We start from the raw sequence: 14,613 nt of genomic DNA on the forward strand, positions 1-14,613 counted from the left end.
TGAAAACAAATTGGTTCCCTATTTAAAAAGAAGATTGAGAAAAAGCTTTGAAGGAAAAATAATGGAGTTTTGGTGCAGATACAGCCAACTAGTGCAAAAATAATATTGCGATATTGTCAAAACGATATGATATTGTCAAATAATATCCCCATATGTAACAGGATCAATTGCATGTCCTATCTCATGTATTGCATTTTATAAAACATTTTGTTTTACATATCCATGTTTTTTTTAAATTGTTTTTTAAATATTTCCCTTTATTACTTTCCAACCCCACCATCCCTTCCCTAATTGGAGTAAACTAGTGAACAACAATGCTTAGGCCTCTACTTCATGCTTATACATACTATATACATTTTATGGACACAGTCTATAATTATATTTTGTTTGTTTTTACTCCTGAACTTCCTCCGATCATTTTCATGATGTCCATCTGGTTTGCTTCTATATGCCATATCTTTCTAACTGTGCTCTTTCACAAAAGCTCACAATATATAACCTATATACTTATTATGGACACAGCATGTCTTACACTAGTTATCTTGTTGTTATTAGTTGTTGTTATTAGTCCCATCCTTCAGCTCCATTCAACACCTCCCATCTATCTCTTAACACCATCCATATCCATGTCTTTGGGAATTGACAGAAGGGAAGAAGCACAAAAGCAGTGTCCTTAATGAGTTTATGTTGTGATCAGTCTCTATGCCGTATTCAGTCTCTCAGCTCTTCTGACACCTCAATCTCTTTCCTCTACCCTCTACAGATGGCGGCGACCATCGACATGAATTTCCAAAGCGACCTGATGGCTATCTTTGAGGAGAACTTGTTCTGATGACGAGAGAACCCCCAGAAACTTGAAACTGCAAAAAGAACACATAACGGAATAATGAATATGGAATGGAACATTTTTTATGAAATGGAATCTTCTGTATGACATCACAGATGGGGGGGGTTAATGAACCAAGATGCAGGACATGAATTAAACAATTCCCGCCCCCCCCTCTCCAGAGCAGGGCAGACAGGGTTATCTTCAGCTGGACTGGCCCAGACTGGCGAGATACTACTGGGCTGTTAGCTGCTCTGCTATGCAGCCTCTTTGGAAGTAAGATGCCACATTGAAGGAGCGACCTAAACAGGATATTTTCAACCGCGTTTGGTGTCGTTTCTCTGGGGGATTTGACCCTTGTTGAGGGAAAGGACTCCTGGTGGTCATGTAATGTCACACCTGTTTGATACTTTCACATGGGACAGAGCGAAGGAGAACAATCTTGTAAATGGAGTTAAAGACGATAACGGAAACACAGTAATGGTGAACTGCTCTGAGAAACAATAAAGTACTGATGCGTATGTACGGACCGAGGCGTTCAAATAGACTGCCAGACAGACGTCTGTCTGATAAGAGAGGCAGAATAAGTATTTTTATGTGATCTGTTTTTTGTTTTGTTAGAGAAAGAACACATGCAAGGAAATGGTGGGGACTTCAACTTGAGGGAAGTCCCCACCAATGAGGGACTTCAACTTCTGACATGTATTTTTTCTCAGGAGAGGAGGTACAGTACAGCTTTGCCTTCGGCCTCACTCCTGTCCATTGTCCACACACACACACACAGACAGTACATTAGATAGGCCTATCTCTCCCTGCCTGGGCATATGAACAAATCAGTAACAACAAAGTATGGGACAGTCCACCGGCAGCAGGAGGGAGAAAGCAGAATTAAGTGCAGATTTGTTTTCATTATGTAGGATCTACTGTAAAGAGGTATTTTCTTATTCTATAATTACTGTTTATTTGTTTTTTTAAATATATTTTTATTTTTACCCCGCCCTCCCCTCACCAACACACTTCCCCCACCGTCTATGCCAAACAACAATTACCTTTTTAATGCTGAACTCCTCCTACTTCTCCTTTTAAAAAAACGCTTCTTTGTTCATATAACGTGTTTTTTCTTAATAATATATAAATAGATTGTTTTCCTTGTCCTGTTCACCCCTCTTCACACAAAGCTTTTAGGTAGTTTTTTAAGAGGATAAAACCTAATATATGCATTATTCCGACAAGTGTTATTAATTAAAGAACCATTTGAAGTTTTCATATTTCCTTCGTCATCTGAAGCTGGAGCAAAACATTCTGATCACTACGAGAGGCAGAGCAGAGGCAGAGCAGAGGCTTAGTCCCAAATGGCACCTGATTCCCTACATAGTGCACTAATTTAGTAGTGCACTATAAAGGGAATAGGATGCCATTTGGGATGAAGCCAGAGTCCAGCTGTTTCTAGAGCTATGTCTTGGTTGGTTTGAATGGGAGTTCACCATCACTGTAACACCTTATAGTGTATTATTACGCTTAGAGACAGCTAGGAAAGTGGTCATTAATTAATGAAATGTTCCTATTTTGCAGCTGATTCACAAACTATTGAACCAGAGAAGCAGTAACTATTACTGAACTGTTTGATTTATAAACTGTTTATTCCTCCCTTTTCCTTGCTCGTATATTGGCCTGGAATTTGCATAGGTAAAATTAAAATAATATGTTACATTATCCACACTAGCATACTACTTACAGTGAAGCAATGTATTGGACATGCAATATAAGTGGTGTGCTGGTATGGTTATTTGAACATATCCAAAGTGTTTTAATCTGGTAGTGAGCCCGCCACTCTACTTTCTGTAATTTGGGGACAAGGAATGGGGTGAGAGGCAAACCTCAAAACATAATTAGTTCTAACAGCAACTTTATTGGGATCTTATAAGAACAGATTAGACACTTCTTAAAGATTTAGTTCCAGGATGCATCCAAAATGCTCCCTATATAGTGCATTACTTTTGACCAGGGCACATGGGGTACTGTAGTGTACTATATAGGAAATAGGGTGCCATTTGGGATGTAACTCCACCCTCCAGACTTTACTAATGCAGAGAGCAGAGACCAAAAAATAGCTCCACCTCCTGGCTAGTCTGTGCATGAGTCTTATCATTATGACTACCATTAATCAGAGGGCAACTCTTTTAGCCGTACACAAATATGAGAAATTAATAAATGACAATAATAATAATACGTTCTAGAAGAAAACCCTACAAAAACAGCTCTGATTTCTATAATTTTTCTTGTTCGATTCTAGTGGATACATGTGAGTTGTAATTCTGTTGGTGAGGGGGTCACAGGTCGAGGGTCACGACGAGTTGACCTCTGACCCGGTCCTCTGAGTTTTCTCTTATGGTGTTTTTCTCCAGTGCCTGTATTGTTCTATGATACTAGTTGGCATATATTACACTTGGGGTGGATACAGTATGTACGGGTGGGAAGGGACTGGGAGGTGTAATATTTGACGGGGAGGGAGGGAGATTTAGGATAAGCTTGTGTAAAAAGTCAAAGGAAAAGTCAGCATTTTCTATTTTACCCATTTAACGATATTCAGGTTTAAATCTAGTTTTAGCTGGACTTCTGTGGTATGAGTGTACACTTGACTCAACTACTTTCTCATTTTCATTCAATCAGTACAGTTTTGAGTAGACATGTCTCTGTGCCGCGCCACATTAGCATTTGTGTGTCAGAACGTTTGTGTGGATGAGTGTGTATGTATGATTTTAGCATGTGGCGCAGGGACGCATGTGCCCCATTTGTAGAAAAGCAATTTAAAATGGGGATGAAGATTAATATACAAAATGCTACGAGAACGAGTTTCTTTGCTAAAGTCACAGTCATCATTTTGATGAAGTCCACCATATATGAATAGCCTATATATACTTTTGTTTTGTTAGACAAGTTATGAAAAGGTAAAATACTTTTTCATTCCTTCAAGCCTTTTATTAATTCCTTCTTTTTATCCCCATGGTAACTGATGGACGTTAAGTGCCATAGATATGGATTCTTCTTCAGAATGTGCTCAGCAGAGAGTTTGCTTTTATTCAGGTTTTTTATTTTGTGTAAAATTTTTGGTCTTTTGTTTTTTGGGGGGTTTTGTGTAACATTTTCCTCGATTATTGTTTGGTATGTGAGTGGTCTGTCGAGGTCAGTGATTCAATCTGTTATGATCATGGAGTAAACTCATCTCTTTTATAGAAAATAAAAAAGAAACAAAATGTTGGTTTTCCTCTTTTTCATTACATTGGATTATGGTAATAAGGGCTCTGGACTGGTTTCCTTAGTGAAGTCCTACGTTTGGTTCCGTGATGTCGGGGATGGACAATTTATGTAGTACGGTACTGGTGCAATCTATATCTGTAAAACTATCTCATACTTTCTTAGGGATACTAACTTTTTTTCCTTTTGAGGGAGAGAGATTGGAGGAATAGTGAAGCTTCCCATTTGTAGCATATACAGTGCCTTCAGAAAGTATTCATACCAGGACAAAAAGTTAATTGCTTTGCCATATTTCTTGCAGTATTCATTTAGTGCCTTGTTGCAAACAGGATGCATGTTTTGGAATATTTTTATTCTGTACAAGCTTGCTTCCTTTTCACCCTGTCAATTAGGTTAGTATTGTGGACTAACTACAATGTTGATCCATCCTCAGTTTTCTATCACAGCCATTTAAAGTCACCATTGGCCTCATGGTGAAATTCCTGAGTGGTTTCCTTCCTCTTCGGCAACTGTGTTAGGAAGGACGCCTGTATCTTTGTAGTGACTGGGTCTAGTGATACCCTTCTAAAGTGTAATAACTTCACCATGCTCAAAGGGATATTCAATGTCTGCAATAGGTGACCTTCTTTGCGAGGCATTGGAAAACCTCCCTGGTCTTTGTGGTTGAATCTGTTTCAAATTCACTGCTTGACTGAGGGACCTCACATATAATTGTATGTGTATAGAGATGAGGTAGTCATAACAAAAAACATGTTAAACACTATTGCATACAGAGTGATTCCATGCAACTTATTATGTGACTGGTTAAGCACATTTTTCTCCTGAACTTATTTAGGCTTGCCATCAGAAAGGAGTTGAATACTTTTTTACTCAATATATTTGTGCTCTTCGTTTTTAATTAATTTGTGTAAATTTCTAAAAACATAATTCCACTTTGACATTATGGGGTATTGTGTGTAGGCCAGTGACACAAATTCTCAATTTAATCCGTTTTAAATTCAGGCTGTAACAAAATGTGGAAAAGGTGAAGGGGTCTGAATACTTTCTGAATGGATAGAGAGAATTTTTTATTTTATTTTACCTTTATTTAACCAGGTAGGCCAGTTGAGAACAAGTTCTCATTTACAACTGCGACCTGGCCAAGATAAAGCAAAGCAGTGCAATTAAAAACAACAACAACACAGAGTTACATATGGGATAAACAAAACGTACAGTCAAAAACACAATAGAAAATCTATATACAGTGTGTGCAAATTTAGTAAGTTATGGAGGTAGGGCAATAAATAGGCCATAGTGCAAAATAATTACAATTGAGTATTAACACTGGAGTGATAGATGTGCAGAAGATGATGTGCAAATAGAGATACTGGGGTGCAAATTAACAAAATAAATAACAATATGGGGATGAGGTAGTTGGGTGGGCTAATTACAGATGGGCTGTGTACAGGTGCAGTGATCGGTAAGCTGCTCTGACAACTGATGCTTAAAGTTAGTGAGGGAGATAAGTGTCTCCAGCTTCAGAGATTTTTGCTGTTTGTTCCAGTCATTAGCAGCAGAGAACTGGAAGGAATGGCGGCCAAAGGAGGTGTTGGCTTTGGGGATGACCAGTGAGATATACCTGCTGGAGCGCATACTACGGGTGGGTGTTGCTATGGTGACCAATGAGCTAAGATAAGGCAGGGATTTGCCTAGCAGTGATTTATAGATGACATGGAGCCAGTGGGTTTGGCGACGAATATGTAGTGAGGGCCAGCCAACGAGAGCGTACAGGTCACAATGGTGGATAGTATATGGGGCTTTGATGACAAAACGGATGGCACTGTGATCGACTATATCCAATTTGCTGAGTAGAATGTTGGAGGCTATTTTGTAAATGACATCGCCAAAGTCAAGGATCGGTAGGATAGTCAGTTTTACGAGGGCATGTTTAGCAGCATGAGTGAAGGAGGCTTTGTTGCGGAATAGGAAGCCAATTCTAGATTTAACTTTGGATTGGATATGCTTAATGTGAGTCTGGAAGGAGAGTTTACTGTCTAACCAGACACCTAGGTATTTGTAGTTGTCCACATACTCTAGGTCAGACCCGCCGAGAGTAGTGATTCTAGTCGGGCGGGTGGGTGCAAGCAGCGTTCGATAGAAGAGCATGAAGAAGATGCATTTCGTTTTACTAGCGTTTAAGAGCAGTTGGAGGCTACGGAAGGAGTGTTGTATGGCATTGAAGCTTGTTTGGAGGTTTGTTAACACAGTGTCCAATGAAGGGCCAGATGTATACAAAATGGTGTCGTTTGTGTAGAGGTGGATCTGAGAGTCACCAGCAGCAAGAGCGACATCATTGATATACACAGAGAATAGAGTAGGCCCGAGAATTGAACCCTGTGGCACCCCCATAGAGACTGCCAGAGGTCCAGACAACAGGCCCTCCGATTTGACACATTGAACTCTATCTGAGAAGTAGTTGGTGAACCAGGCGAGGCAGTCATTTGAGAAACCAAGGCTATTTAGTCTGCCAATAAGAATGCAGTGATTGATAGAGTCGAAAGCCTTGGCCAGGTCGATGAAGACGGCTGCACAGTACTGTCTTTTATCGATCGCGGTTATAATATCGTTTAGGACCTTGAGCATGGCTGAGGTGCACCCATGACCAGCTCGGAAACCAGATTGCATATGGTGGGATTCTAAATGGTCGGTGATCTGTTTGTTAACTTGGCTTTCAAATACTTTCGAAAGGCAGGGCAGGATGGATATAGGTCTGTAACAGTTTGGATCTATAGTGTCATCCCCTTTGAAGAGGTGGATGACCGCGGCAGCTATCCAATCTCTGGGGATCTCAGACGATACGAAAGAGAGGTTGAACAGGCTAGTAATAGGGGAAGAAAGAAAGGGTGCAGATTGTCTAGCCCAGCTGATTTGTAGGGGTCCAGATTTTGCAGCTCTTTCAGAACATCAGCTGTCTGAATTTGGGTGGGGGTGGGGGTGGGGCATGGGCAAGTTGCAGCGGAGGGTGCAGAGCTGGTGGCCGGGGTAGGGGTAGCCAGGTGGAAAGCATGGCCAGCCGTAGCAAAATGCTTCTTGAAATTCTCGATTATCTTTGATTTATCGGTGGTGACAGTGTTTCCTAGCCTCAGTGCAGTGGGTAGCTGGGAGGAGGTGCTCTTATTCTCCATGGACTTTAGTGTCCCAAAACTTTTTGGAGTTAGTGCAACTTGAGGAACAGATAGACCTGTATTGTTTCAATTTCTGCCAGGGAGGGGCGTGCTTGTATGAAAAGTAGAGATTGTTTTGGACACTTTGCAGAACTTATGAAGAGCTATACAAATCCTGTTGACTCTGTATTAACTTCTGCCTGCAATTGCATAACTAAAGATATTTTACATATACTCAGAAGCCGTTGTCTGTGTCATTTTCTAAAGTTTAAGGTTTGTTTAAGAATAAGAGAATATCAGCACTGTGCAAAGAATCCTCAACATTTTGGCGAGCTTGCCAGGAGTGAGTGACCGCCTGTAATTGTGTACTCCGGAGTGCTAGGTTGGTAAACAAGGTGTTTGTCCTAGTTATGTTGTATGTTGTAGAAATTGTATATTATGATTATGAGTGACTGACTATCGGTGATGGTTAGGCATGTATTTGTTTGATGATGAATCATTAATGGCTAGATGGTGGAGCTATAATTCTGGTGAACGAAGAGCATTTGCCTTGGTTGAATGGACATTTACTAATAACGGACATCAGGCAAGATGTGCCGCATTAGATCTTGATTTATATGCTAAAACTGTTATAGAAACGAATGACTTTAGATATAGGTTGTCCTTGTCTGTATTGAGTGGAACCTCTTTTAAAACTGTTTTAGGGCCATTTCCAAATGAGAATTTGCCTGAAGAAGTTAGAACGGTTGTAATACCATTAAGTTATCAGTTCGCCTGGACTGTATTCAATTTAAAGTAATTTATCATCCTGTCTATATGGGGATGGTGAGACATAAAGCATTATACTGGTGTATACACTGTATTTCCACCTCACTGTTTTCTTACCCCAAACTATTAATAGAGATAGTAATAGGTAGATAGCGTTAGGCACCCACTGATATAGGAAATACATTTGCATTTTAGCCCACAATACACATAGGACGACCCCAATAAAAATAGCAACCATGGCAGACAACTCAACGGGTCCCTCTCACACATCCACTGGACCAATAGCTATGAAATGTGTTACTCCTGTTGAATACCTGGGGTAACAGTACCCAGCCTTGATTAAATACATTATATGGATATTCAAGAAATGGCATGATTGGACTATTGCCTCTGGGGAGTAAATTTCCAAAGGATGGGTCTTTTAACAATAATCGATGTAATATCGTCCATGACATCATGGAGAAGAGAAAACAGGAGAAAAGGGCAGAGAAAAAAAGCCACACTGGTATCTGTAACTGTTTTACAACCACTCTGGTCAGAGGGAACCGTGTTCTGGGTACAATCCAGGATAAACCATCTACACTGGTATCTGTAACTGTTTTACAACCACTCTGGTCAGAGGGAACCGTGTTCTGGGTACGATCCAGGATAAACCATCTACACTGGTATCTGTAACTGTTTTACAACCACTCTGGTCAGAGGGAACCGTGTTCTGGGTACGATCCAGGATAAACCATCTACACTGGTATCTGTAACTGTTTTACAACCACTCCAGTCAGAGGGAACCGTGTTCTGGGTACGATCCAGGATAAACCATCTACAGACTGTAGTCAAAATGGAAGAAGAAAAATCTGAAAAGAAGCCCTATAAAAAAATAATATCCCGCCCTCCCAACAGCACCACCACCACCTCCCCCATATGATGATTGTTCCGGCTACAAGGGAGGTGCATTCCCTCTGAGACAGGTTGGCTTTGAACCAGAACCAAAAGTAAAAACAGTCATCATTAGGGGCACCCTGGAAGAAACCGAAGAGGGAGAAGAGAGTTCCACAAACCCCGGGTCAGGGCCCTCTGTGGCAACCAGACTATCAGCTGAACTGAATAAACTAAGTCTGGATGCAAGAACCAAGCCACTCACTGCATCCAAGCCTAAATACCCCTACACCAGGACAGGACAATCAGTGAAGGAAGAACAACAAAATGAAAGGAAGAGAGAAGAGATTAATCACGAAAGTGAAGAACGATGGAGAGTAGACAGAACAAGAGAGAGGAACAGTGGAGAGCGGACAGAGAATGTGAAGCAAAGTGGCAGAGGGACAAAGAAATGTTTGAGAGAGAGGATGCAAGACAAAGGGATAGAGCGAGAGAGGATGAAGAGGTTAAGATGGAGAAGAGAAAGCAAATACAAGATAAGATGGGAAGGAGACACAAAAGGTGCTTTCTCCCCAGGAGCCAGACAAGACATGGAAGACAGAATAGCAGCTGAAGAGCTGGCGCTCTGAAAGAAATACTACGATGATGTGGAGAGAATGAAGAAACAAGAATTAATGAGACTGGTGAAAGGTATGATAACACCCAAACCAGTGAAGAACTATTCTATGACAGAGCCTGCAGGAACCTGCCAGAGTCCGTACAACAGAAACTGAAAGAAGTAGTTGGCTGGGACCGCAAGGATGGGCCAGAAAAAGAGGACTATATGAGACATCACTGTAAATTCTGGAAGAAGACAACAAAAAAAAAGGCTGAAGAAATATCAAAGAAAACAGGCCTGCAGACACAACTCGTGAAGGCCCAGCTGGCTGCACTAGAGAAAAGTAGCAAGCCAGACACATTGATGCTGAGCACCCCAACACCTGCTCCAGCCCCGACACCTGTTCCACAGCCATGGCCTCCTGCAGCCGCTCCAGCCCAACAGGTACAGTTTCCACCACGACCTTATGGTAATCCACAGCCATTCCAGCCCTATCAAACCTACCGGAGGAGGCACATAGGTGAGCCTATAGTCTGCTGAGGATGTGGTATAGCTGGACATATGAGACACCAGTGTCCCACTGCTGTGGACCAGGGAGGTTGGGCACCATAGCCGGGCTTCAGAAGAGGCCGAGGTGGAACTAGCTAAGGAACCCCACACGTGTGTTCTGACCTAATCGAACTTGATGCAAAAGCAAGACCTGACCTATTTGATGAACCTCTTGAGTTGGCTGACATGACACTTTTCGTAGATGGGTCGGCCTACATTGATCAGACAACAGGTAGAAAACATGCAGGCTTTGCTGTTACAACCATAGATAACTCCCTACACATAGAGCAGTCCCTCCCTGATCATTTCTCTGCACCACAAGCAGAGTTACAAGCTCTCACCACAGCTTGTGAGGCTGCTGAGGGAAAAACAGCTAACATTTACTCACTCTGCCTACGCAATTGGTGTATGTTTATCATGGGCAGGCGTTTGGAAGGCTAGAGGTTTCACCAATGTATCAGGGACCCCTATGAAGAACAAACCATACGTTTTGGCTCTTATTTCGGCTATGAAACTTCCTGCTAAATTGGCTATTCTTAATGTCCAGGCCCATACGGGTAACCAAGATGAGGCCAGTAAAGGAAATGACCTTGCTGACATTGCTGCTAAAGCTGCTGCTACCAGGTCTCACACCCATGCTGTGTATCTGGCTTCTGCTGTGGCCTCGCCTGTTGTTGATTTGCAACAACAACAGGCGACTGACCACACGTCTCCCTCCCTTTGGGAGGCCAGAGGTTGCTCCCAGGGCCCTGATGGCCTCTGGAAACAACACCTTTCAGGTAAACCTGTGTTGCCAACACAGCTTATCCCGTCGGTTTGCCGAATGGCACATGGGATGTGTAATTCGTCAAGAGGGGATATGGTAACCAAGATTTCACAAGAAACACATGTTTAAATGCGTCACATGCATACAATACAACATTGCCAAGGGGACACCACTTAAACCTGGTAATTTCCCCTCACCTAGTGGCCCATTTACACACATTGAAATGGATTTTGTTGATATGACTGAAAGAAAGGAGAGAAAGCGCTATTGTTTAGTAATAATTGACAGATTCACAAGATGGGTAGAGGCATTTCCTACTACCCACTGTGATGCTAAAACAGTAGCTAAAATTCTGGTAAGGGAAGTATGCCCTAGATTCGGAATCCCAGAAACTCTGTCTGCAGACAATGACACCCGTTTCACTGGAGATGTCATAGCCCAAAATGCTGGGGATAGATCAGAAATGTGTGTCTCTATCTGCCACTCGACAGGTAAAACCTGGGTAGAGTGTGTACCTCTGGTGCTGATGAAAATGTGAAGCAGCCCCAACAGAGGTACCGGGTATAACCCTCATGAGATGTTAACAGGCCGTCCCATGAATGTCCCATCTCATAGGCCCATGACTGACAAACAGACTGACCTGCTAGACTGGAAGATGACCTGTTAGGATATATGAAGGAACTAACTTCTACTGTTAGGTCTCTGTATTCTCATTCTAGGAAAGCCCAGGAAGTGCCAGCCGGAGAGGATAAAGACGACATCCCTGTCCAAATTGGAGACTGGGTTAAACTGAAGGTTCACAAGCGAAAATGGAACCAGCCAACATGGATGGGACCATACCAAGTGATCCAGGCTACCCCGACGGCAGTCAGAGTGACCGAGAGACTGGGATGGCACCACCTGTCACACTGCCAGAAGATGGAGAAGCACCCACCAAAAGAATGAAGAATGACCAGGACCTGCCACCTGATGAAGACTCAACAGTTCTGCATGGACTCCATGGAGACAGAAGGAGGGGAGGCCGTGATCCACATCCACTGGGCCATGAATGTTATGTGTAATGCTCTGCTTGCTTCCTCAGTCTCGGGGTGGAAATACAGAACAACCAATTGAAGTCAACCATTTCCTGGGTAAATATGCTGCAGGGCCTGGGTAGGAGGGCAACACCAAATGGGTCCGGAATAGTGATGTTCCCGAAACCTTCTTCAGCGAGTGAGATGTTTGGTACTATGGGTAAGCCTCTATCAGAGGACGATATGACCTGTGGATATCTCCACTTTATGAGACGTGATAAAACAACTAACAAGGAATATATTGCCTCTAAAACAGGTACCAATAGTGCAACTATCCTAGGGAGCCTCTCTGACAATGTGCACGTCCCCCATATTAAAGCTGATAACAAAACTAGGTATGAGGAACCTACATTTCGGCCAACCAGAGGAAATGGGAGGGGTAGGAGAGTGCCCTTACCCCCAAAAACACCAATGGGCCACTCATTTGGATAGAGGGACTATAGAACCTGTGGTGACGGGGATAGTACCATCACATAGTCCTCCATTGTGTATCTGTAACCAAGGGACCATCCCTATAGGGCAGTCACAGGACTGTTTAAACTATGCAGGATTCCTGGATAAGGACACTCAAAACAAAATGGCTGAGTGGTATATCTTACAATTTGGTCAACAAATTACTGGCTATTAACATATCTACTATCAGGTTGGGAATGGGGGTTCCTCCAGGGCACATGTGGATATGTGATGGAAATGGATACCTCCAGCTTCCATTTGACGTGTTGTTATCTGGGAGAGACGATGCCTCCTATTCCCTCCATCTCCCTCCCTGGCATACTGGAAGCTGGAGAAAATATGACCATGAAAACCAGAGTTAAAAGAAGTATACCTGAAAATGATAAGGTTTATGGCCACGTTCTTAAACCAGGTGGATTGTGGGAATTGTGGGAATGGCACACCAGGAGTTGGTGTTGCTATTCTATCCAAATGGGTGAATAACATTGACCTATTCTCTGCAAGTACATATGAATTTTACTGTTAAAGGTTTCACCCAACTCTCCCTTGATGTACAAAACTTAAAAGCCGTAGTGGCTCGTCAGGAAATGGCTTTAGACTATCTATTGGCGTACCAAGGGGGATAGTGTTCAGCATTGGGGCTAACTGTTAGTGGACAGTGTGTAATGCTGCTCCCAGATTCTTCTGACAACATGACTGAAATAATTAATGAAATAAGCAATTTGGCTGATACATTAGCATCAAGCAAAAATTATTGGTTCTCTTCCTGGTTGACTTCCACCTTTGGGGAATGGGGAACCAAACTGCTCACCTGGCTGTTAACAATCCTTCTGCCCCTGTTTTTACTCCTTATTGGTGTTTGTGTTTTGTGTTGTATGGGAAAATGTATAATTAACTAACTTGTCCCTGGCCTTATGGTCCTCCACATAGATCAACAGGTTGAGTTGAATTACTATTACCTTCTGCCCATCTCTATGGGGACTCGGATGAATTGGTTGTAAGTCAACTGATATTTATATGAAATAATGTTTTCACTGGTTGGTTTTAAAATTCTGAGATTTTGTTGAGACTAGAAGTCTCAAAGAGGGGAATGATGGGGACTATATGATCTATTATGCTGTGAGAGAAAGATCACGTATTTACCTGATTTGTTTAATATTAATAGTTAACAATTAATATGCTTAACAATAGTAGAGACATTTCTTAACTACCAATGCTGTGCTTATCGTAAGGATGGTTCCCTCTAGCTCCCTGCAGCTGGTCTGGGCGTGTAGTCAAGGACATGGGATAGAGATAAACTTGAGGAACAGATAGGCCTGGATTGTTTCAATTTCTCTTTGCTTACACATAGCCACAAGAAGAAAACAAGGTGGTTCCTGATCTGCCAGGGAGGGGCGTGCTTGTATGAAAAGCAGAGATTGTTTTGGACACTTTGCAGAACTTATGAAGAGCTATACAAATCCTGTTGACTCTGTATTAACTTCTGCCTACAATTGCATAACTAAATATATTTTACATATACTCAGAAGCTGTTGTCTGTGTCATTTTCTAAAGTTTGTTTTAGAATGAGAAGAATGAAATTATGGGCAGAAAGACAAATTCAACTCCATCTTTCATCGAATCAGATGGCTTATTCATCACAAAACCATTTGATGTTGCCAATTATTTTAATGATCACTTCATTGGCAAAGTGGGCGAACATAGGCAGGAAATGCCAACTAACAGTGTGAGCCATCATACTCATGCATTAAATAAAAACTAATAATGAAAGAAAAGCATTGTACATTTGAGTTTTGTGAAGTTAGTGTGGGAGAATTACTGTTAACGATCAATAATGACAAACCTCCTGGCATTGATAACTTAGATGGAAAGCTACCCATTTTTTGAATATTCGATTAGGGTTGTTGACGTGAGCAGCATGTATTCAATGGAGTGAGATGCTATGCTGACTAGCCTCATAACATGAATATGCATAGCCATATCGAGACAACTCCGATATGAAATGTTTTTTCTCTCAAAGTTGCCGCGATATCACGTGTCCTACATATATCAGTACACTAGTAACATCTAAAGCATTACGAAACTTCTATTCGATCAAATCTCACGTAGCAAATAAGCAATTCATTTTTTTGTTGACCAAATTCGACACTCATTGACCTCCATACAAAAACTCCACCTGCTGGAGGGAGACAGATCTTCCGCCGAGTTGGGCCTCTCTTTTCCTCTTTGCGTATAATAAGAACGATGAGAACTGGAGACTGCGTCCAAGATATCCGACCAATTCATGGACCGTCTATATCCGGGTTGCA

At 42.0% G+C, this 14,613-nt stretch overlaps 1 protein-coding gene across 1 annotated transcript in view; it reads left to right on the forward strand.

Moving 5' to 3' along the window:
- LOC311137927 (bromodomain-containing protein 4-like) overlaps positions 1-4,082 on the forward strand; it is a 37,798-nt gene extending 33,716 nt beyond the window's left edge. Inside the window, exon 21 of the mRNA XM_084172543.1 lies at positions 764-4,082. Coding sequence (XP_084028669.1) covers positions 764-832 — 69 coding nt within the window. The 3' untranslated portion in view covers positions 833-4,082. The remainder of the gene's footprint in view (positions 1-763) is intronic.
- The last annotated feature ends 10,531 nt before the right edge of the window (positions 4,083-14,613 follow it).

Source organism: Coregonus lavaretus (assembly GCF_964263955.1).
Source record: "Coregonus lavaretus genome assembly, chromosome: 2".
Taxonomy (NCBI): Eukaryota; Metazoa; Chordata; class Actinopteri; order Salmoniformes; family Salmonidae; genus Coregonus; species Coregonus lavaretus.